The 26,052-nt window shown below is 38.5% G+C and overlaps 1 protein-coding gene across 1 annotated transcript; it reads right to left on the bottom strand.

Annotated features, from left to right (window-relative positions):
* Positions 1–10,688: 10,688 nt before the first annotated feature.
* On the bottom strand, positions 10,689–12,125 carry LOC107822967 (uncharacterized). The gene is made up of 2 exons (XM_075231445.1): positions 11,292–12,125; positions 10,689–10,772 (listed from the first exon to the last, which is right to left on the bottom strand). Exons 1-2 carry the CDS (start codon positions 12,123–12,125, stop codon positions 10,689–10,691), a joined length of 918 nt encoding a protein of 305 aa, XP_075087546.1.
* Between the last annotated feature and the right edge of the window lie 13,927 nt (positions 12,126–26,052).

Here is a 26,052-nt window from a genome sequence, read left to right on the forward strand (position 1 = left end):
TTTGTATAAGATAATGTCTAATCCCTTTCGCCTCCACATTTTTAATTGTATCAACTTTGTAACATTGAAGCAATAAAGTATCTTTTACACTTCAATGCAAATCGTCTTCTTTTTCATATTTATATATTTCTCTCTACTTGAAAGAGTTAATGTGATGATCCCATAAGCTAAACCTTCTTTTTTAAACTCATGCGACTGAACATAGAATAAGACTCTAAGTTGTTTACGTACCTCGGTGAAGAGGATCAAGTCATAACGTAGTTCAGAGGGATGAGTTTTTTTTTTTTGATTTTTTATGTTCTAATTTTTTGCCTAGGCCGCCTATCGCGAAGTTTTCGACCTACTGGAATTTTTATTTTCTGGCCGTACACAATCTAGACTCATGTGAGCCAGGAGTGTAACAACGTGCAGTTTTGACTCATGCATCAAGGATCGTCATAAATTATAGTTTAGGCTCGTACGTCGAGGAGCTTCATGACTTGCAGTTTATGTTGTACATCGAGGAGCGTAACTGACTCTCATGGGAAGTACTGCTTCAGAAATTTTCTATTGATTGGACCAACTCTGAGACCATCCTTATCAACAATTTTGTATGCGCCACTTGAATAGGCTTCCTTCACAACATATAGCCCATCCCATATTGAGGTAAACTTGTCGCCTATGCATTTGTTGAGGATTATGGGTCGTCGAACAACTAGGACCAAGTCTCCCACTTGGAATGATCGTGGACGCACTTGGTTGTTGAAGGCTCTAGCTAGTCGAGCTTGATAGCTGTCATGACCCAAACCGATGGGCCGTTACGAGTTCCCAAGTTCTATCTATCGAACACCCCTAAGCATTCATCTAAGATATAAACATGAAATAAGTGTAGGTCATGCATAAAGTCTGGAAATAAACTACTAATTCATATGAACAACCTACGTGAGAAAACATGCCCAAAAGACACACACACACACACACATATATATATATATATATATATATATATATATATATATATATATATATATATATATATATATATATATATATATATATAAATGCATGAAATGCATAAGAATTACGTTAATAAGATTTCTCAAATATCATAAAATCAATATGCCTTTCGGACAAACTTTATCAAATACGTATTTTTCTGAGACCCATGAATAGATGATATAATAATAATTCACATGGGAAATCAAGAATATAGACAGCCCTAGTATTTCTATGAATAGAGTCATTTATGAAAGTTGCGTATTTTGCTCGTTTCGTTTGTATCATTTGGATCATGCCAAAAGAAAAAAGGGATAGCCTTAACATACCTCAAGTCGTCAATGCAACTCAACAACAAGCTTATGAAAACTAGCGCACCAACCATATAGCAAAGAAATACGTGTACAATTTAGATGGCGGTAGTATATTACGTATCTCAAACGATAACTCGATTCTAAAATAAAACGGGCAGCATTTCCCCTGATTTTACTGCTCCCTCAAGCCTACTATAGGCGAGATACAAACATAATACAATAAGCAACTCAAAACCAACCTAATTACAATCCGGGACCTTCAATACAACAAAACCCCCAAATATACCATAATACACCCAATCAACAAGTTATCAATTAGCCTGCAACTACAACGACGAGCGACCAACCTACTACCCTACCACATGTGGCGTTTCTCCACGCCATTTTCATCCTTCCAAACTCCATAATTCAGCAGCACAATAGACAACCCAAAAGCAACACAAAACAGCCCACAAAACAGTCCACTACAAGTGAAATAACTCGAACTCACGGCTTCCAATCACCGTCCCGTGAGGTCTAACTATTAGGAAACGAATTTATCAACCTTTTTTGATATTTTAAAGCTTAAATACAGAAATTAGAAATTTTATTAACTATTAAATATATTCCACAACTCAAACTACAAATAAAAAGATAGGCGATATAGTGATACTTACGTCGTAGGGATCGTTCTGATGTTATCGCTTTTCGATTTTGTACCCGGGATGTTAGTATTATTTGAAGCTATTAGAGAGATCAAGAACCGTTTTTTATGGTGCCTCTGGTCATATTCTAAGTAAAATGAAGAGAGAGAGAGAGAGAGAGAGAGAGAGAGAGAGAGAGAGAGAGAGAGAGAGAGAGAGAGAGAGAGAGAGAGAGAGAGAGAGAGAGAGAGAGAGAGAGAGAGAGAGAGACGAGTTAAAACATATTTATCAAACTTTTGAAAAGTCGAAAGGTGCTAACTTGACACCCTCTCATTCGCCCATCTTCCGACGCTTATATCTTTTTATCCGAATATCGTATGAATGAACAGTTAAGAGCGTTGGAAACTAAATTTCAAGAACTTCAATTTGATATATAATATGTCCGAAAAAGACCTCATATAGCATACGAAATATGTTTCTCAAAAAGCTCTATTATAGGGCAAATTCTTAGTCGGTTTTTCCGCAACTTTAATCCGATTTTTTCCAAACTTTATGTGTTTTATCCAAACATCATATATAGTCATATTATAACTTTAAAAGCATTTAAATCATGATTAACAAGTCTCATATTCATTATACGTTACCTTGGGACGTACATGGTGTAACAATCTTCCCCCCTTAGTAACATTCGTCCTTGAATGTTAAACTGCTAGAGATTTATAGAAATTTGACAGAGTCTCCTCTGTAACGGTACCACTACCAACCTGTCAGACAGAAAACCCAAAAATACAAATCCACACAGGTCCACAGTCATCAATAACACCAATGGTCTCACACGACTAATGACAATAACTAACATAAGAATCAAGTACCATATACGTACCTAAGGCTGTGATGTCTTAGTCTGATCCTCCTCTAAAAGAGGAAACAAGTGAGGATACCTTGACTTCATGTATTCTTCAGTTTCCCAAGTCATCTCCTCCACATTATTGTTCCTCCAAAATACTTTAACCGAAGATACATCTTCAGTTCTCAATCTCCGAACTTGTCTATCTAGTATAGCAATGGGAGCTTCCTCATATGATAGATGCTCTGTGACCTGAATATCGTCAACTGGAACGACTCTAGAAATATCTCCAATACACTTGCGGACCATAGACACGTGAAAAACTGGATGTACTGACTCCAAGTTGGAAGGCAAGTCTAACTCATATGCTACCTGGCCTACTCTGCGTATGATCTTATAAGGTCCAATGTACCGAGGGCTAAGCTTTCCTTTCTTACCTAATCTCATAACGCCTTTCATCGGTGATACCTTTAGGAATACCCAGTCATCTACCTGAAACTCTAAGTCTCGTCGTCGATTATCTGCATATGACTTCTGACCGCTCTGAGCTGCTAATAGCCTTTCCCGTATAAGCTTAATATTCTCAACTGCCCGTTGTACCAACTCTGGTCCTACTAACTTAGTTTCCCCAACCTCGAACCACCCAATAGGTGACCTACACTTTCGTCCGTAAAGAGCTTCGTATAAAGCCATTTGAATGTTGGAATGATAAATATTATTATATGCGAACTCAATAAGTGGAAGTTGATCATCCCAGTTACCCCTAAAGTCCATCACACAAGCCTGTAGCATATCCTCCAGTGTCTGAATAGTACGCTCAGCCTGACCGTCTGTTTGGGGATGAAATATTGTACTAAGACTTATTTGAGTCCACAATACTTTTTGGAAGGACCTCCAGAAATTAGTTGTAAATTGAGCACCTCTATTTGAGATAATTGATATAGGGACACCATGAAGTCGTACTATCTCCTTAACGTAAATCCTTGCATAATCCTCTGCTGAATACATAGTCCTGACAGGCAGAAAATGGGCTGATTTTGTAAGTGTATCAATAATAACCCATATAGAATCGAACATACGCTGGGTACGAGGTAAGCCTATGATGAAATCCATATGAATCACTTCCCATTTCCAATTTAGAATCTCTATAACCTGCAATAATCCACCGGGTTTCTGATGCTCAATCTTAACTTGCTGACAATTTGGGCATTGAGCAACAAACTCTGCATATCCTTCTTTATTTCGTCCCACCAGTATATTCCCCTGATATCATGATACATCTTCGTCGCTCCTGGATGAATGGAATAACGAGAATAGTGAGCTTCTCCCATAACCTGCTGGCGCAACCCTGCTACATTAGGAACACATAATCGACCTCGATATCTGAGGACTCCATCTCTTGTAATCTCCAATGGTGTCTTCTCCTTTTGAGGGTTTGTATCTCTATAGTGAGCTAGCACAGGATCTTCATACTGTCGTTCCTTCACTTCAGTTACTAGAGAGGATGTTGTCGTGTCCTGAATAGTAATTCCGGTACCACCTAAATCTAATAATCGAACTCCAAGATTAGCTAGCTGATGAATCTCACAAGTTATCTCACTCTTCTCTCGCTGTAAATATGATAAGCTACCCATAGATCTACGGCTGAGGGCGTCAGCTACTACATTCGCCTTTCCTGGATGGTATAAAATATCAACATCATAGTCTTTTAGTAGCTCCAACCATCGCCCCTAACGTAAATTCAATTCATTTTGCTTGAATATATACTGAAGGCTCTTATGGTCCGTATAGATATCAACATGAATGCCATACAAATAGTGCCTCCACATCTTTAGTGCATAAATCACCGCGGCTAACTCTAAATCGTGGGTGGGGTAATTCTTCTTGTGGTTTCTTAGTTGTCTAGAAGCATAAGCGATAACCTTACCATGCTGCATCAATACACAACCCAATCCAATGCCCGAAGCGTCACAATAGATAGCATAACCATCGGTCCCTTCTGGAAGTGTCAGAGCCGGTGCTAAAGTCAATCTGTCCTTCAATGCCTCGAAACTCTGCTCACAAGCATCAGTCCACTGAAACTTGGTTGCCTTCTGAGTCAACTTTGTCAATGGTACTAAAAGGGAAGAAAACCCCTCTATAAATCTCATGTAATAACATGCCAAACCCAGGAAGCTACGAACCTCTGTCGGTGTCATGGGTCTAGGCCAAGTCTTCACTACCTCAATCTTCTGTGTATCGACCCGGAAACCCTCACCCGAAATAATATGACCAAGGAAGGCTACAGAATTCAACCAGAATTCACATTTAGAGAATTTTGCATACAACTTCCTTTCTTGTAGATCTCTGAGCATAGTACACAAATGATCTGCATGCTCAGCCTCTGAACAAGAATAAACCAAAATATCATCTATAAATACAATCACAAACAGATCTAGAAAGGGTTTGAACACACGGTTCATCAAGTCCATGAATAGCGTTGGGGCATTAGTCAAACCGAATGACATAACACGAAACTCAAAGTGTCCGTATCTGGTCCTGAATGCTGTCTTCGGAATATACTTTTCTCTAACCCTTACCTGATGGTACACCGACCTCAAGTCTATCTTTGAGAAACACCTGGCACCCTGCAACTGATCAAATAAATCATCAATCCTCGGGAGTGGGTACTTATTATTGATCGTCGCCTTATTCAACTGTCTATAATCAATATACATCCATAAGGAACCATCTTTCTTTCTCACAAATAACACAGGTGCTCCCTACGGTGATGTACTGGGTCTGATGAAGCCTTTTTCAAGTAAATCCCTTAGTTGTTCTTTCAACTTTCTCAGCTCCGCAGGTGCCATTCTATAAGGAGGAATAGATATCGGCTGAGTATCTGGTAAAGTGTCAATAGCAAAATCAATCTCCCGCTCTGGTGAAAGGCCTGGAAGCTCATCGGAAAAAACATCGGGAAACTCATTAACCACAGGAATAGATTGAAGGGTCGGTGACTCTACTTTCACATCCTGTATCCGAACTAAGGGATAAATATAGCCCTTTTTGATCATCTTCCTTGCCTTGAGATAGGAAATAAACCTACCTCTCGGCGATGCAGTATTACCTTTCCACTCTAGAACTGGTTCCCCTGGAAACTGGAACCGAACCATCTTTGATCTACAATCAACGTTATCATAACAAGAAGCCAACCAATCAATACCCATTATAATATCAAATTCTACCATATCTAGCTCAATCAGGTCCGCTACTGTAGAACTACTAAGAACTCCTACTATACAATCTCTATATACCCGTCTAGCTATCACTGGATCCCCAATAGGTGTAGACACCTCAAAAGGTTTAATCAACTTAGGTTCTATCCCAAACTTGCTAGCAACCAACGGAGTGACATACGATAAGGTGGAACGTGGATCAATCAATACATATACATCATATGAAGAGACTGATAATATACCTGTAACAACATCAGGTGACGACTCCAGATCCTGTCGACCCGCTAATCCATAAATGCAGTTTTGAGGACCGCTCGAGGTAGATGCTCCACTTCTGCCTCAACCAGGATTGACCGGTGCTTGTGATCCTTGCCCGGGGGGGGGGGTACTGATGATGATGAACCAGCTATAAATCCCGCAGGCTGAACTATACCTGTACCACCTTTCGTCAGACAATCTCTTATAACGTGGCCTGGATAACCACAAGTATAACAAACACCCAGCCCCACGAGGCACTGCCCGACATGATGCTTACCACACTGAGCACATCATGCCAAGGGTGGCCTCATCTGACTTGACTCACCCCTATACTGAGAATGAGAGGCCTTGGAAATCTGACTGGGCCCTGAATATGTGGAATGATCAAATCTCCTACCGGAAAACTGAGGAGGTGCACTAGCTGATGGCTGAGCTGGATACCTCGGGTACTGCTGTCTCTGACCACCTCGAAACTCACCAGAAGGACCTGAAGATCTCCCTCTCTTACTCTGGCCCCTATCATGCTCACAACCGACCCTCTGCTTCTGCTTACTCTCCTCTACACCCTGAGCGTATGCCTGAATACGAGAAATATCAATGCCTGGATGAAGTGAGACCGACATACAGTCATTGAGCAGGTGCGGCTCCAACCCCATCACGAACCGGTGAACCCGATCCTCCATCTTAGCTACAATAGTGGGAGCATACCTAGCCAAAGAATCAAACTGAAGGATGTACTCCCGAACACTCATATTACCCTGTCGAAGGGTCAAGAACCTATCAACTCTGGCCCGTCTAAGATCTGGTGGCAAATAATGACGAAGAAAAGCCTCTGTAAAATCTTGCCATACTGCTGGAAGGGTATCTTCACCGCTAGACAACTCCCAAGACTCGTACCAATTAATTGCAATATCCCAAAGTCTATAGGAAGCTAGCTCAACTGACTCAGTTGCAGTGGCCTTCATTACCCTCAAAGTCCTCTGCATCCTATCGATAAATACCCAAGGGTCCTCATTTGGATCTGCTCTAGTGAATATCGGAGGGTCCAAATTAATGAAATCACGAACTCTCGTACTAATGGCCCTATCTGCATGACCAATACCAACCTCCTGACGTCGAGCTTGTGCATCCACTAATCGAGTCAATAACTGAATAACATCTCTCATCTCCTGACCCGGTACATCTGGATGAGGAGCTGGGGGTACTGGAGCGGGTGCTGGAGCTGGTTCCCCTCGGATCTCCTCTAGAGATGGTAGGGTATGTGAAGTCTGAGATGAAGTCTCACTATGCGACTCTCCCCGAGACCTAGTTACTCGTGGCGCTCTACTTGTAGTCTCATCATCCACGGACTTGCCCTTCTGGACGGCCGTAGCCTTCTTGGGCATCGCTGAAAATATAACATGTTGTTAGGAAAATGAACTCTTATATCGCAGGATCTAAGATAAGAAAGAAAAGTAACCATCCTAAATATCTTATAGCCTCCTGTCTATAAGTGTGGTGCACAACACACCCATAAACAAGACTCTACTAGACACGGTCTATAGACAACCCTAGGACAGAACTGCTCTGATACCACTTTTGTCACGACCCAAACCGATGGGCCGCGACGGATGCCCGAGTCCTACCTATCGAATACCCCTAAGCATTCGTCTAAGATATAAACATGAAATAAGTGTAGCTCATGCATAAAGTATGGAAATAAACTACTAATTCATATGAACAACCTACGTGAGAAAATATGCCCAAAAGACACACACACACACACACACACACACACACACACACACATATATATATATATATATATATATATATATATATATATATATATATATATATATATATATATATATATATATATATATATATATATATATATATATATATATATATATATATATATATATATATATATATATATATATATATATATATATATATATATATATATATATATATATATATATATATATATATATATATATATATATATATATATATATATATATGTATGTAAACACATCGTACCAAAACTCAAAGCAGCTACGGATCAAATAAAGTACACCAACTCTCGCTGATCAAGGATCTTAAAAGGGGGACTGTCAGCCTGTCTACCTACACCTGCGAGCATGAAATGCAGCATCCCTAGGAAAAAAGGGACGTCAGTACGAATAATGTACTGAGTATGTAAAGCATGAAAATCAGTACATAAAAGACAGATGATGAAACATAGGGTAAAGAATTCCACCTGTGAATCTAAATAACTTTGTGAATCCTGAAACATTTATAATATCATGCACGTGCATGTAAATGTCATATCATGCATAGGTATAGGTTTACATAACATCATCAAGCCTCTGAGGGCATCCCATCATATCATCTCGGCCACTGTGGGCAAATCATCAACGTATACCAGCCGATCAGGTGGTGGTGCGTATATAACGCCTTAACCTTTTCCCATATCCCATATACATATAATATATGCGTATATAACGCCTTTTAGTCATGGGTCAGTGTACATGTATAAATGCATGAAATGCATAAGAAATACGTTAATAAGATTTCTCGAATATCATAAAATCAATATGCCTTTCGGACAAACTTTATCAAATACATATTTTTCTGAGACCCATGAATAGAGGATATAATAATAATTCACATGGGGAATCAATAATATAGACACCCCTAGTATTTCTATGTATAGAGTCAATTAAGAAAGTTGCATATTTTGCTCGTTTCGTTTGTATCATTTGGATCATGCCAAAAGAAAGAAGGGATAGCCTTAACATTCCTCAAGTCGTCAATGCAACTCAACAACAAGCTTATGACAACTAGCGCACCAACCCTATAGCAAAGAAATATGTGTACAATTTAGATGGCGGTAGTATATTACGTATCTCAAACGATAACTCGATTCTAAAATAAACGGGCAGCATTTCCCCTGATTTTACTACTCCCTCAAGCCTACTATAGGCGAGATACAAATATAATACAATCAACAACTTAAAACCAACCTAATTACAATCCAGGACCTTCAATACAACAAAACTCCCAAATATACCATAATACACCGAATCAACAAGTTATCAATTAGCTTGCAACAACAACGACGAGCGACCAACCTACTACCCTACCACATGTGTCATTTCTCCACGCTATTTTTATCCTTCCAAACTCCATATATCAGAAGCACAATAGACAGCCCAAAAGCAACACAAAACAGCCCACAAAATAGTCCACTACAAGTCAAATAACTCGAACTCACAGCTTCCGATCACCGTCCTGTGAGGTGTAACAATTAGGAAACGAATTTATTAACTTTTCTTGATATTTTAAAGCTTAAAAATAGAAATTAGGAATTTTATTAACTATTAATTACATTCCAAAACTCAAACTACAAATAAAGAGAGGCGATATAGTGATGCATACGTCGTAGGGATCGTTCTGATGTTATCGCTTCTCGATTTCGTACCCGGGATGTTAGAATAATTTGAAGCTATTAGAGAGCTCAAGGACTGTTTTTTTTATGGTTCCTCTGGTCAGATTCTAAGTAAAATGAATAGAGAGAGACGAGTTAAAACATATTTATCAAACTTTTGAAAAGTTAAAAGGTGCTAACTTGGCACCCTCTCATTCGCCCATCTTCTGACACTTATATCTTTTTATCCGGATATCGTATAAATGAGCGGTTAAGAGCGTTGGAAAATAAATTCCAATACCTTCAATTTGGTGTATAATATGTTGGAAAAAGACCTCATATAGCACATGAAATGTATTTCTCAAAAAGCTCTATTATAGGACAAATTCTTAGTCGGTTTTTCCGCAACTTTAATCCGATTTTTCCCAAACTTTATGTGATTTATCCAAACATCGTATATAGTTATATTATTACTTTAAACTCATTTAAATCATGATTAACAAGTCTCATATTCATTATACATCATCTTGGGACGTACAGGGTGTAACAATAGCACTCCAATATTTGTTGCTCTTCCAATCTTTTCTCATCCAATGCCTCTAACTCTGCTAGGCGAAGTTGAGCATTCTCTTCGGACGTGAGTCCTTCTTGGATTGTGATCCGCAATGATGGAATTTTTTGCTCAAATGGAAGGACTGCTTCTACGCCATACACCAAAGAGTAATGAGTTGCTTGTGTAGTAGTTCTGAAGGTTGTCTGGTATGCCCACAAAGCTTCACCAATTTTCTCATGCCAGTCACTCTTGTTCTTTGCAACAAATTTCTTAAAAATATTACTAAGCATCTTGTTAAAAGTTTCTGCAAGGCCATTGGCGGGTGCATTAAACATTGAAGACTTATGTTGCTTGAAACCAAATTTCTCGCATAGACTCCTCAAGAGCTTGTTGTCAAATGGCGTTCCATTATTCGTGATTATGTATTTTGGTATGCCGTACATAAAAATTATGTTTGACTTGATATAATCGGCAACAGTTTCCTTTTATACTTCCTTGAGTGGAACAACTTCATCCCATCTAGAGAAGTAATCTGTGGCAGCCAATATGTACATATGTCCCTTTGATGACTTTGGAAGCAGTCCAACAATGTCAAGTCCACATATATCAAAAGGCCATGAAGCTACAATTGGATGAAGAGGCTCTGGAGGTTGGTGGATATAGTTGGCGTGGAATTAACACACTTGAAATATTTTGGAATGTTCCATGCAATCCTTCACCATCGTCGGCCAGTAGTAGCCCATCCTCTTGATGCAAAAATGGAGCTTAAGACCAGATTTGTGTGCTCCATATGAGCCATAATGTGCTTCTTCCATCGCTTGGTGGGCTTCTTCTTTGTCCAGACATCGCAAGAATAGACCTTCAAAAGAGAGGCGAAATAATTTCCCCTTGTAGAAGATAAATTGTGGTGCCCTTCGCTTGATGTCTATTCTTTGCAGCGGATACTTGGGTAGCATTCCATGTTCATGGTACTCTATCAATGGTTGCCTTCAATCCTCTTCTTCAATCACCCCAACGGACGTATGACGACTTTCGTTGATTTGATGATCAAGAAGTCTAGGAATGACCCATCAATGACACACATGTACCTTTGTTGACTCATTCTCTCCAAGTGCCATCGTCGTGGCCAAGTTAGCCAAAGCATCAGCCATGCGCTTTTCTTCTCTTGGGACGTGGTTTAAGAACACTTGGCCGAATCTTTCGAGTAAACAATAAGCATATTGGTGGTATGGCAAAAGATCTTCCTTCTTTACATCGTAAATCCCCAAAAGTTGGTTGATGATCAACTTAGAGTCGTCGTATATCTCCAACTGTAGAATTTTCATGTCTAATGCCATTTCAAGATCGATGAACAAAGCTTGGTACTCTGTAGCATTGTTGGAGCATGTTTCACCTAAAACAAAGAAGAATGGCAAGATTTGTCTATCTGGAGAGACCAACACAGCACCTACCCCTGCACCATCCCGACATGAGGATCCATCAAAGAACATTGTCCATGGTGGAAATTCTTCAACGAACAAAACGTCTTCATCTGGAAGCTCATCAGAAATCTCCCATTCCGTCGGAAGATGGTGATCGACTAGAAAATCGGCGAGTGCTTGTCCTTTCACAACCTTTTGAGGTGTGTATGTGATCTCATATTGGTTAAACAATATGGACCATCTTGCTAGGCGTCCATAAAGAACAGGTCGAGTCATCACGAACTTCACAGGATCTTCTCGAGAGATGAGTTTGATGGTGTATGCTTCAAAATAATGCCTTAGTTTCTTTATTGCATAAAGTAACGCTAAGCATATTTTCTCAACACGCGTGTAGTTCAACTCAGCTCCTATCAGAGTTCGACTGAGGTAGTACAAGGCTTGTTCCTTTCCTTCATCATTCTCTTGAGCAAGTAGTGCCCCAAGTGAGCGTTCTTGTGCCATAATGTAGAGTATCAATGGCTTCCCAAGCACTGGTGCCCCTAACACAGGTGGATTCAACAAGTATCTTTTAATGTTTTCGAAAGCATTTTGACATGACTGATCTCAATGAAAAGGGATATCCTTCCTAAATAGTTTCCTTAATCTTTAATCTTTGTTGCATGTAGTCTTTTATCGTCTGAATCAAGGATGTATCCTCCCCAGTAATTAACAGATCATCTACATAAATAAGAACTACTATAATCTTCTCATTTAGCTGTTTAGTGAAGAAAGAATAGTCGAGATGACTCTGAACAAAACCAAAAGATAATAAGGCAATTGTAAGTTTGATATTCCATTGTCGATATGCTTGTTTGAGTCCATATGGTGATTCGAGTAATCTGCACACCTGCATCTTCCCTTGTTTGTGATTGAATCCTTGAGGCAAAGTCATGTAAACGTCATCATTCAAATTACCCTGTAGAAAGCATTATAACATCTATTTGATGACTGTTCCAATATTTGGCTACAACTAGAGAGATGACAGCTTTGACAGTTACCATTTTCACAGGTGATAAAGTTTCTTGGTTATCCAATCCCTTCTGTTGGCTATATCCTTTGGCTACAAGTCTAGTCTTGAATTTTTAAACTTCCATTGTGGCCTTGTACTTAATTTTGTAAATGCACATACAACCAATTGCTCTTTTTACCTCTAGCAGTGGGATAATCTCCCAAATGTGATTTTCTTCAAATGCTTTAATCTATGTCTGCATTGCATCAATCCATATTGGATCTTTAGATGCTTGAGCATCTGTTTGAGGGGTTGTTTGGCTGAGAATATTGTAAGAAAACTCTTGTACTTGGCTAATAGCTGATCATAGTTCCGCACATCTGAAATAGGATATAAACAGGTATAGGCTGCATCTTTATGAGTTGGAACAACATAGTCTTTCAACCAGATAGGAGGATTTGAAGGTATGTTGGACCTTCTTGAGGTAAGTTCAGGTGGGGAGGAACTTTGCAGAGGATTCCATAACTGGTGAACTAGTATGTTGATAGTACTAATAAAAATAATTCATCAACTGGAGGACTACCCAAAGCAGGCTCGAGAATAGAAACTTCATTATCAATTGTCACCCTAGGTGGAGATGGGCTTATAACATTTGAGAGTTCGAAAGAAAAGATAGACTCATGAAATACCACATCCCTACTAATGAGTATAACTTTGCTATCTAGATCAAGCAGCTTATAATTCTTCTGAAACACACCATAACCAAACAAAACAGACTTGATGTCTCTAGGACTAAATTGTCCTTCCTAGGTAATGTATAAGTATAACAAACACCCTATCACACATATATGAGACAAAGAGGGTTACTTGTGATACAACATCCCAACTAATGACCTATTCAACCAAGTGTAACGACTCGGCTGGTCGTTTTGAGAGTTGTAGCCAAGTTCCCCCATTTACTGCTCGTTCCCTACTTAATTGTTATTATATGACTTGTCGGGGTAGTTGGTTCAAGTCCGAAGATATTTCGGAATGAGTTGAGACACTTAGTCTTAAGGTTGGAAGCTTAAGTTGAAAAGGCTAACCGGATGTTGATTTATATGTAAACGAATCCGTAATGGAGTTTTGATGATTATGTTAGCTCTGTTGGGTATTTTTGGACTTAGGAGTGTGTCCGGATAGTGATTTGGAGGTCCGTAGTTGAATTAGGCTTGAAATGACGAAAGTTAAAAAATTAAAACCTTTAGAAATTTAGAAATTTGACCGAGAGTTGACTTTATGGTTACTAGGCTCGGATTGGGGTTTCGGGATTTGGAGTAGGTTCATTCTGTCATTTGTGACTTGTGAGCAAAATTTTAGGTCAATCGGACTTGATTTGATAGGTTTCGACATCGAATGCAGAAGTTGAAAGCTCATTAGGCTTGAATCGATACGCGATTCGTGGTTTTAGCGTTGTTTGAGGTGATTTAAAGGTTTGACTAAGTTTGTATCATATTTTAGGACTTGTTGGTATTATTTGGTAGAGGTCCCGAGGGCCTCAGGTGAGTTTTGGATGGTTGACGGATCAATTTTTGGACTTAGAGATGTGCTGAAGTTTTCTGGTGTCTGTGTCTGATTTCCTTGTACCCGATCGGGTGGGAAGGTCCGCGGTCGCGTGGGCTAATTGGGTAAACTAAGGTATTTTGTTCTATGCGATCACCAGTTGTGTTATGCGATCACGTAAACTGGAGGAGTCAGTGCATCGCGAACGCGTGGGGTAGGCCGCGTTCGCGAAGAGGAAGTGAAGCAGCAATTGAGGTCACACTATGTTCTTCGTGATCGCGTGAAAAGGGACGCGATCGGGTATGTTGAGGAGGTAGTTCACCGCGTTGGCGTGGACATCTTCACGTTCGCGTAGGGTAAAATTTCTGGGTTGTTGAGTTGTGCTTCACGATCGCGATGGTATTTCCGCGATCGCTATTGAGGACTTTGAGCAGAATATTAAATCTCAAAACTGAGGGTCTGAGTTCATAACACAAATCTGATTTTGGGAGCTCGGTGGTTGGCGATTCATGGAGTGATTTTCAAGGGAGTAATTGGGGTAACTGATTCTTACTTAGTTTTGGTTAAATTCCATGTTTATGCTTTTGATTTCCACATTTAATTTGTGATTTGTGTTGGACAATTGGGAAAAATGGAGGAAAGTTCTTAGGCTGAATTTTGGGGATTTGATCAAGATTTTATTATCGGATTGGAGTAATTTTGGTATGGGTGGACTCGTGGTGGAATGGGTGTTCAAATTTTGTGACTTTTATCGGATTCCGAGACGTGGGCCCGGAGGTTGACTTTTGAAATAACTTTTGGAATTCTGTTTAAGAACTTAGCATTTGTATATGGAATTGATTCATATAGATTGAGTTGATCATATCGTATTGTTTGTGGCTAGATTCGAAGCATTCGTAGGCTGTTTCGCGAGGTAAAGGCATGTTGGAATAGAGTTTTGCATAGTTTGAGATAAGTAACACTTCTAAACTTGGCTCTGAAGGTACGAAACCTCGAGTTTCGTGTTATGTGATTTGTATTGAGATGACACACATGCTAAGTGACGAGTGTGTGGGCGTGCACCGTAAGAATTGTGAATTGGTCGACTCCATGGAACTGTATAACTGAATAATCTTGTTGTTACTCGTATTTTCACCATGTGTTTCAGCAATTGAGCTGCCAGTCATGTTAGAAATTCTGCTTAGGCTCCGTGTTGGTACGGTTGGGACCCACAAAGGTCGTTTTATATGTTGAATTATTTGCTTAATTTGTCAAATTGTACTTAGTCGCAGCTATTATTTGCATAATATGTCTCAGTCTCTGCTATCTTTTATTTTATACATCATATCGTCATTGCTTGGACTGATTATCATGATACTGGTGAGCCTGAGAGAGTGGGGAGATTAATGATTGAGTGAGATTCAGGGTCTATTGTGAGTGATATTCATGGGATTGGGCTGCATGCCGCAGCAGGCTTTGTTGATTTATGTCAGGATTTGGCTTATTATAGCGCTTGGGCTGGATCGACACCCACTGGAGTCTGTATATCCACAGTAGGCTCAATGCTAGCAGCTATTTACATTTACGGATGGATCTTCCCTGGGCTGGATCTGCCTTGTTATATGTTGAGTTTTATTACAAAACCTGAAAGCATGTCTAAATTTGTGTACCTTTACTTGTAGATTATAAATGTTTGAGATATTACTGTAATATTTGTTGTAAGTTTCTATTCTGTTAATACCGCATGTGGAATGTATTACTCAAACTCATCACTACTTTTAGTCCAAAGATTAGATTTATTACTTATTGAGTTGGTTGTACTCACGCTACAACCTGCACCTCGTGTGCAGATCCAGGTGTTTCCGATCGTGGCGGTTGCTGATTCGCAGAGTTCAGATATTCAGAGATCATCGAGGTAGCTGCCTAGCGTCCGCAGACCTTGACTCTCTTCCCTATCTTTAGTTTATTATTTCAGTTCTACTTTCCAGACAGTGTACTAGATTACGTCATTATTTAGATGCTCATGTACTCAGTGACACCCCGGTTTAGGGAAAACTTATATATTGAGTTATGATATTCTATCATGGTTTATGAGATTTTATTTATTTAAATTGTCTTAGTATATTTCAAAGATTAAAAGTGTTGGAAGTTTGAGTACTCGTCTTGCCTAGTACCATGATAGGCGTCATCACGATAGGTTGGTTTCGGGGTCGTGACACTAAGATTGCAGATGGAACTCTATTAATAACATAGACTGCTGCCTCAATACAACATCCCAAAACCTAGCAGGTAAGTTCCCTTGAAACTTAATGGCCCTTGCTATTTCAAGGATATGTCGATACTCCTCTCTATCACTCCATTTTGGTGAGGAGTATAGGGGAACGAACTCTGATGGATGATCACATGAAATCTAAACAAACTACCACCTTTGAAAAACTCAAAATCATTATCTGACTGATATATCTTTATTTTGTACTCAAACTTATTAAAAATCGTAGCAATAAAAGATTTCAATAAATCAGAGACATCACATTTAACTCTCATCATAAATGTCAAAGTCCATCTAGAGTGATTATGTACAATAGTAAGAAAATATCTCATTCCATCATAAGTAGGAGACTTATAAGGACTTCACACATCAAGATGAACCAATTGGAAAGATTCTACTACGTTAGTAGTACTACTAGGAAATGGAGCTCTAGCTTGTCAAGCTAAGGGACATATATCACAATGACTAAATGAAAGTGAAACTTATTTTGAAAATCAGGAATTCGTCTCAAGACAGCCATTGGTACATGTCCCATCCTTTTGTGTCACACTGCAGATATCATTCATTTTCTGTACAACTATAGATTTATTTTGCTTATCAACTATTATTTTTTCCTGTGTCTGCAAGATCTACAAACCTCCATGTTCTTAACCAATCACATTCAACTTCCCAGTAAAGAGATCCCGAAATAGATAAAAATTAGGGTAGAAGGCTACAAAACACATCAGATTCTAGTCGCTTTAGACACGGAGAGAAGATTAAATTTGAAATTCGGCACCAATCACTTCACCTCCAGTCAAAGAGCAATTTCTAACATGTGTAATTTGAGCAAAGTCACTAGTTGGCATCTGCAGTAGTCCTTTGTTTCTTACTTTAAGACCATCCAATAACAGGTGCACATCACTAACCATATGATTAGTAGCACCACTGTCTACTATCCATTTAGGACTAGAACTAGGTCTATGAAAAGGAAGGGAAATACCTGCCATGTAAGCATTGACATCAGTAATAGAGGTCTTATTCAGTATGTTGAGAATCTGATTATACTGCTCTTGAGTGAACATTGCGGGTAGAGAAAGTGCAGAGTTATTGCCCTGTGCAGATTTAGCTTCTTATGCCAAATTGTCGTTTATTGCAACTCCTTTCTTCTTGCCTTTTAAATCTGCAGGATAACCAATGAGCTTATAGTAGTTCTATTTGAGGTGTCCCTTTATGTTGCAGTAATCACAACGTATGAGTTTAAAGCGGTTGTCTCTGGAGTGACAACGCACATGGAAAAAATCACAATCAACACTGTAAATCTTCCTCTGTCAAAAGTCTCTTTACGGTTAAAAAATAAACGAGTTCTTGAGCCATCATAGAAACATAGATAGGGTCGACGACGTTCTGACCTATATTCTTCAAAGTGAATAGAGCAGTAGGATCTAGATTGTTATTAATAGTTCAATTGCCACCTTTCATAATCTTTTGACTCTCATCATGTAAGATCATGGCATAGGCCTAATTGATAGTAGCCACTTTTAATTTCATCAGGATTTGACTACGAGCTTGATTATACCCATCATTGAGTCCCACTAAAAATTGTCATAGATGATGATACTACTCTTGATCATAAAAATTCTTCGATTTAGGTCAATCACAAGGAGGATGAGCTATAATAGAGTCAAATTCATCCCATAGATCCATCTTTGAGTAATATACTGAGACTGAAGATGTCCCCTGCGTAAGAGTGAAAATCGCCTTGTGAAAGTAGTACATGTGCGAAGCATTTACTTAATCAAAGCATTTGCACAAATCCAACCAGATTGCATGTGCTCTGGAACGAAAAAACACATCACTAAGTAAATCGCGACTGACATTGTGCATAATTTGGGACTAAACAATCGTATTATACCTATCCCAAAGGTTTGCAAATTTATCACAGTAAGTAGAACGACTGATGGATCCAATGACAAGGCCAAGTTTATTTTTGGTCAACAACGAAACTTTCATAGCCTGACTCCACATGGTGTAATTTTTCATTCCATTAAGCTGAAATCCAAGCGATAATGATACCGGTGCAACAAAAGGATGTAGATACAGTAGGTGATGATGATCCACCACAATTCTAGTGTCGTCATCTCCCCCATGAAATTAGGGATCCGATAAAGAAAAATTAGAGTTCTGATTAGAGAGAACAACGAAAAATCCCTCAGTTTTCAACCAACCATAATGAAAACCCCTCGATTCAATCAATTAATGCTCTGATACCATGTTAATTATCATCAATTAGAAGGAAGTTAAGCTATGAAGAGAAATGAGGGTGAACAGAAACACTGGGTGAAGACAATATAGAGAGAGAAAATCTGTAAAGCTATCTTCATGAATCACATGTTTGGAGGTGGTCCGCCGCCAGTGGGCGATTTTCGGCGGCGACGACTAGGGAGAAAGAGAGAGTGAAGACACTACTAGAAATTCGGGAAAATCCGTTCACAAAAATCGATCAAAGTAGGTCGGTAATGGCCAATAACAGTCCAAAATGTGACCATTAACGCGTGGTCGGTATTTTGAAGGTCGGAAGAGCATACCAACCAAATACGGTTAGAAATTATTGACCAACATTGGTCGGTATGCTCTACACGACCATATGACAATTTAATTTACTTACCGACCAACATTGGTTGGAATGTTATTTTAATAATTTAATTTTACCGACCATACTTGGTCGGTGTATTAAATTTATTAATTTTGCTTACCGACCAATTTTGGTCGGTATTGGAATTGTTTTTTATATAAATAATTAAAATTTAAAAATACCGATCAACGTTTGTCGGTAAACTGGACAGGGCAGGTAACTTACCGACCAACTTTGGTCGGTAATGTTGAATTTCTCGTAAATAAATGTGCATTAACCGACCAACATTGCTCGGTAATTTGTAATTTTAATTTTTTTCTTAGATACCGACCAAGATAGGTCGGTTTTCTCGGATTAATTTTGGCAGAAAATGCATGTTTTGGTAGCTACACCACCTGCCAAATAAAAATAACATACCAATACCCCGAATTCACATCTAATAACCACCAATTCACGACATACAACCCCTAATTCACCACAAATCCAACCAAATAATCAACAACAACCAAACATCCAATAAATACTTTAAAACTAACAAATTAAAGTTCAATTAAACATCACAATCCAAAACCAAGCAATAACTTTGTAATTACAGCAAGTTCAAAGTTGTTCAATCTAATTTAAAACAAGTTCTATTAGTCTAGTTCAAAGTATATCAAAGTATTGGTCAAGGAGTGTTTTTCTACAACATCGTCATCATCTCATGAACTTTCATCTATAAGACGGTATAGAGAACGGTCTTGTGAAGGACGGAAAGAACGATCACGGGTCGGACGGGAGGAACGATCACGGAGAGAACGGGAGGAATGATCACGTGGAGGCCGAGCCTCTAAGGATGACTCACGAGACCGGGGCAACGGAAAAGCTCCAGTAGAAAGGAGAGTTATGATCTAAGCTTGCATATCAAGGAATTGATCATCTCTAAGCCTTTTTCTTTCCTTGGACGCTTCTAGCTCGGATTTAAGCTTTGTCACTGTCTCCTGTATAGCTGAGAGGCTCTCCCTATTAAGTTCATCGCCCTGTGAAGAAGTCCCTATTCCTTACATTTCACACATATGGCGATGGAATGTTTTCTCAGGAAGCTCCTATACCTTCCCCCTTTTTGTACCGCCAACAGCCTCCTACCATATTTTTTCAGCATCTTCGTCCGAAAGTTGGGTTGGCTCACCCAATTCACCAACTGGCTGACTACGAATGAATTCCTCCACGTTACTTTGGTAGCGACCCTACATTATTTTAAATAAAATTAGTATTTAAAAATTCTTATAAAAGTAAATTATAACACTTAAAGAAAATTGAAAGCTTACATATGAAGTCTTTGCCCGTTCCTTGACCCACCTATCTCTATCCCCCCCCTCTTTCTTCTTCTTTAAAATATGCGCCTCCTTAAATAGATCATCATGTCTCATTAGACGCCCATACTTCTTTTCATGAAAACAAATTAATTTAGTTAATAAATAGAATTGATATACTTAGAAAAGTAAAATAATTTAAGCAATTACCAATCTTCTTCTTATTGTCCCGATGTTGATAGCACCCTAGTGTGCAAGGAGCCTCCCTTCTCGGATGAGAGAGCTTTATTTTCTTTTTCGCTCCTCTGTAAAAAATCCTCGGTCTTCCATTGCCTTAACAATTCATCCCATAAATACTGCAGACACCAGTCAGGCCTCTTGTTCTTCGTTCTACCATCCTAGAAATGATCTGACAATCTCTTGCGGGCTTTATGATAAAAATTTGCAGCCACTTCCTTACTATAACGGTGTTCCCATACACACTTGATCTGCATTTCAAAAGTTAAATATTAGATGGAAACATCATAAATATAAATTATTAAACTATTTAAAAGAATATTTATACCTTAAACTGATTGAAAATTTGCTCCTTCAACGAGTATGGAAAATCAGTCCAAGTCGCATAAGGGCCATCATAAAGCTTTTTGATCACATTGGTGATTATCTTCGTAGTCTGCTTACCTGGCATGAACCTATAATTTAACAATAAAAATACATAAATATATTAGTAAAAATATTATAAAATAATAAACTCAAAAATAACAAATAACTCTTACCCGTTACCCTCAAGGACTATGATGATCATGCCATTGCGATCATAATGCACTGCCTCGGGATCATCATCCTCAGCATGTGTATTAGAGGCATATGTATACGGTGTAGGGAGTCAGAGCTACGATCTCGCAGATGAAGTCCTGAAATGGATGGAGTCGATGATAAAGATGGTTGTGATCCCTGTGACTGCGACATAGCTGGATGCGATCCATGTGGCTGTGATACTGATGGTTGTGACCCGAGTGACTGTGATATGGATGGTTGTGATCCATGTGGATGTGATATGTAGGGATGCGATACACGAGGTTGTGATGCAGATGGTTGCGATCCACGTGGATGTGAGGCAGCTGGACTGTATGCCGGACGTATAGTCCTATGGCCCTGTGATGGAAGACCTGGTGTCTAGATGAAGGTGTAGGCCTCGTGATGTTGTAGCAGCTCAGTATATCCGTGTGGTGGAGGATAGGACATATGTATCTCTGAAGAGGCTGGAAAAGAGGGAGTATTATTATCCCCAGATTCTACACTCCTCTTTCCCTTCCTAGCATTTTCTCGACCCCGAGAACTAGTAGGGTCATTATTACCTTGACCCTTGCCTTCCATCTGCACAACATAAAACATATTTAGATTGAAACATATAAGAAACTAGTTATAACACAAGAGTGCTTTAAAAAATCAACTTCTTAATCCTCATCGACATATTATTCCTCGTCCGAGAATTCCTCGTCCTCATTTTCTATAATTGTTACTTTATTTATATCAACTTCTTCCAATATGCGTTCAGGATGTTCCAAATCATTTTCTAACTGATCGTCCACTATTTGGTGAACACTGGATATATCGTTTTGATTTGCAACATCTAACACATTCTCGACTTTCACCCTACCTACATGCTTAGTTTTGATTACAACCCACCAATCGGACTTATTCCGCCAAAATGGATAAGGAGCATAATACACTTGCCTAACGTTATGTGCAATTATGAAAGGATCACAGCAATCATACTCCCTCATATGATTAACCTCAATTATGTGTGTGTGGGGGGGGTGGGGTGGGGGGGCAGTGGTGACGTGGGGTAGGGAATGGGATTTGTGTGAGGGAAATAAAGAAGGAGGGGGGCAGGGGGGGAATGGTGTTGTGTGTGTGAGGGAGAAGAGAGGGGGAGTTAGAAAATTTTGAGAAGTGAGGGGGAAATCCCGTATTTGGGATCTGAATTTAGAATTATCGACCAATGTTTGTCGGTAATGTTGGTCGGTACACTAAGTGATCGGGCGTTGACTGTGTTTGACCATTAACCGATCAACTTTTGTCGGTTATTTTTAAAAGAAAACTAAATTATTTTTTTTGTGTTTCTATTTCTTAAAATATTATAAACTATTAAAAAATTAATATAAACTATAAGCATTTATTTTATTCACATATATATTTACTATAACTAATTATAAACTATAAGCATAATCTTTATAAATAAATATATTAACTAATTACTTTTAATAAATTATAAGCATATATTTTATTCACACACATATATATAATTAATCAAACATAATAAGAAAATAAAGGTATATATATGAGACGTTTAGTGTATTCGAACTACATATTTCGTCTTATATATTCATTTGTTTTATAACTAATTACAAATCACATAGATTAATAAATATCGGTCAAGACGTTTTACCTTTTGTATTCATCTATCTAATTAATTTTCTAAGTTATAGTTAAGTATATGAGTAATTTCACACACACACTATATTGTAATTGATGATCAATCATATACATTACTACATACGAAAATTTTATCAATTGATGAATTGATAAATCAACATTATTCTATTTTAAATATGATTAGTCGATTGTTATATTAATTCGTTTACTTAATGCTAATAACTTCTTTCGTTTCTTTAATTTGTGATCCATATATACATGTCAAAGATGTTTAGTATTAATTCTTCTATATTTCATTCATTCATCACTAATAATATATGACATAGATTAATCGATATAGGTCGAGACATTTTGTTTTTAATATTCATCGATATAGGTCGAGACGTTTTGTTTTTAATATTCATCGATATAGGTCGAGACGTTTTGTTTTTAATATTCATCGATGCATCTAAGTTATAAGTCGATGAAGCAATTTACAAATAGATATATTTGATGATGATCAATTATATATACTAATTAGATTATTGTTTCTTCATAATTCTATCCCCAAAATAAACCTGACCCTGTAGCCCTAGCACTTCGCGCTCTTAGATGCGGCTATATATATATATATATATATATATATATATATATATATATATATATATATATATATATATACATACACACACACACACACACTTCGTTGTACTACTTTAACTATATATAGCTTGTTATAGTATATGTTAGTGTATTCATTATTTGTATTTCAAAATAAAGTGTTAACGGATTATATTTATATTATTTAGATAGTAAATATAAATGTGATTCAAAAGTTTGACCATGTTTTTGACCTATGAACCGACCGAAGTTGGTCGGTTATTTTCCAGAAATTACATTTAGCGACCAACGTTGGTCGGTAAAATCTTCCCCTGCAATAACCGACCAACTTTGGTCGGTAAATTTAACTATAAATTTTATAAAATATTTTAAATAATAATATAATTATTAAAATTTAAAAAATTGGGTCCACATTAACGACCAATATTGGTCGGTAATCAAAATGGTGTTTTGACTAAGCAAGTCTAACCACTGTGGTCAAATGTTTGACCAATATACCGACCAATTTCGGTCGGTATGCAGTTTAAAAAAATATAAAATATATTTTTGGTAGTTTCCGTCCGTGTTGAACGGTTTTTTGGTCGCTTTTGTTGACCGACCAACGTCGGTCGATATCATTTGGTCGGTTTTTCCCGGATTTCTAGTAGTGAAGTAAGGCGGTTAACTTAAACTGTCTAACTAATAGCTAACCATAGTAAACTTAGAGCTGACTAGAGTTAAGGAACTCTAGTACAATTAGTGATCTCCTTCCCAATAATTGACTCAACTTGTTCATAATTGAAATGTAATTGCTTTCGTAAGGTTTAAGGACAAAACCCTCCTAAATCTTATAGTCTTTATAATAATAGAACTGACAGCAAAGACCTAGTGATAATGGCTGAAGAAGCTTGGAGAATTTGCAAGTACCAAGAAGGAATAACGAATGGAGCTAGCCCTGCCCACAGCAAATGGATTGACCTTTTGGTTTGCACGACGACTACCATACACTAAGCAACAAATTGCTTTCATTTAATATGCTCATGTGTTCGTTTTGACTTAAAGGAAAACTAGGTTAGAACTATTTAAATAATTAAATTATTGTTATATAAATTATTTAAATTAGGTAAGAACAAAATTGGTTCCCCAAGTACACTGTTTACCCGGAAAGTCGGATATAGTTGAAATTATAAGTAGTTCTAAGGATATGTGATATATCTTGACATAAATCGTACGTAAAAGTGGAGATGTTTAGATTCTTGGCTATAAAAACGGGATATAAATTATTGAACAAGAAGAGTGAGTATGCTAAGTAAAACAAGCTCAAGAGATTACTACTTCAATAAATAGAAGTAGCATTTTCTTACAATGTGTGAACCTCCCCTATGCTCACAAGGATTCCCCCCTTTATAGTGGAGGGGTCTTACTTTATTTATAATAAAAAATATATAGTGGAGAACCTATGATGAATTGTCTCTTCCTCGATTCCTGCCAAGATTCTCTCCCCTAGTGTGATTGCAACGGCTCTTGTCTGTGAGCTCGATACTGGCTCGATCTCGGTATTGGGTCGAGCCCTTGGTCTTGGTTCGTGTTCGACATTCGGGCTGAGTGCTAATCGGTCTGTGCATCTCCGACAACCTTCGCGTTGCCTTGCAGTTCGATTTGGTCATGGGCTCGATAATGATACCGAGCCGATTCCTCGATCAGTCTTGGAGCTCGAGGCTTGTTTGTACTAGCCTCGGAACTCGTCTCGAGATCTCACTTCGATCGCTTACCATTCGAACTCGATCAAATGTACGGAGGCCAAAATATATTTCGACCGTATACAGATAGTCCCCTCGTTTCTCAGGAAGAATGTGGTGAGAAGAGATATGATTTTGGACGGCTCGATCGAAATATAAGCTGACGTTTTCACTGGGCTCGATCATGACGTATGTGATAGTTGTCCCGTCAATTTAATCTTTCAAGGTATTTAATGCACGTCAGATGGTGGTCGGCCACCGCTGATACTGAACCGCCACGGTATAAACCTATAAATAACCCTTCCATTTATCATTTACCACTTTTACATTTTCAATCTCCCAAATTTTCTTACTCTTTCTGCCTCTATTTCGTCGCTTGTAGAGCCACCTTCACCAGCGTTTGGCACCATCAACCTTTCATCTTTCTTTGCTTTTCTTTTTCTGCCTCCCCACGAGTATGTTCCTAGCCCGTGTACTCTGAAGATCGATTTTAAGGTTGAAAATCCTTCGTCGTTTCCGGGTCGATGTGAGCATGTGTCGATGTACATGTGCTCGATAATAGAGGGCCATCTCGAGGCTGTGAGAAAAGACTGCAACTGGGGTCCCGAGGTTGTGTTGCAAATTTCCTCTCCCGAAAAGAGTGTCATCACTCATGTGGAGGGGATTTTAAGTGTTTATACTTACCCCTTCACGTTGGGTCACATCGACCCAGTGATCATTGATTTTTGCAAAAGATATCAGGTCACCCTCGGTCAAATTCATTCTTCTCTATGGCGCATAGTAACCTTACTTTGCTTCTTCTCCAACAAGGCTGGGGGCTGGATTTCACCCTAAATCACCTCATACGATTGTATCGGCCTCAAATTTTTCGAGGACTAATCAGGCTTCTTCATCGGGCATCGAAAGCTTTAATGTCGAGCATCGACGAAGACAAGTATCGGAGTTGGATTGGCCGTTATATTCGGGTGAGAACCTGTGACCTCATCC

This window comes from Nicotiana tabacum, chromosome 15 (genome assembly GCF_000715075.1).
Source record: "Nicotiana tabacum cultivar K326 chromosome 15, ASM71507v2, whole genome shotgun sequence".
NCBI classification, from domain to species: domain Eukaryota; kingdom Viridiplantae; phylum Streptophyta; class Magnoliopsida; order Solanales; family Solanaceae; genus Nicotiana; species Nicotiana tabacum.

Coding starts and splice junctions, on each gene's coding strand:
- LOC107822967 (XM_075231445.1), bottom strand. CDS start 12,125: ATGGCACAAGAACGCTCACTTGGGGCACTACTTGCTCAAGAGAATGAT. Junction 10,773..11,291: donor GAGAGAATGAGTCAACAAAG/GTACATGTGTGT, acceptor CTGCTTCCAAAG/TCATCAAAGGGACATATGTA.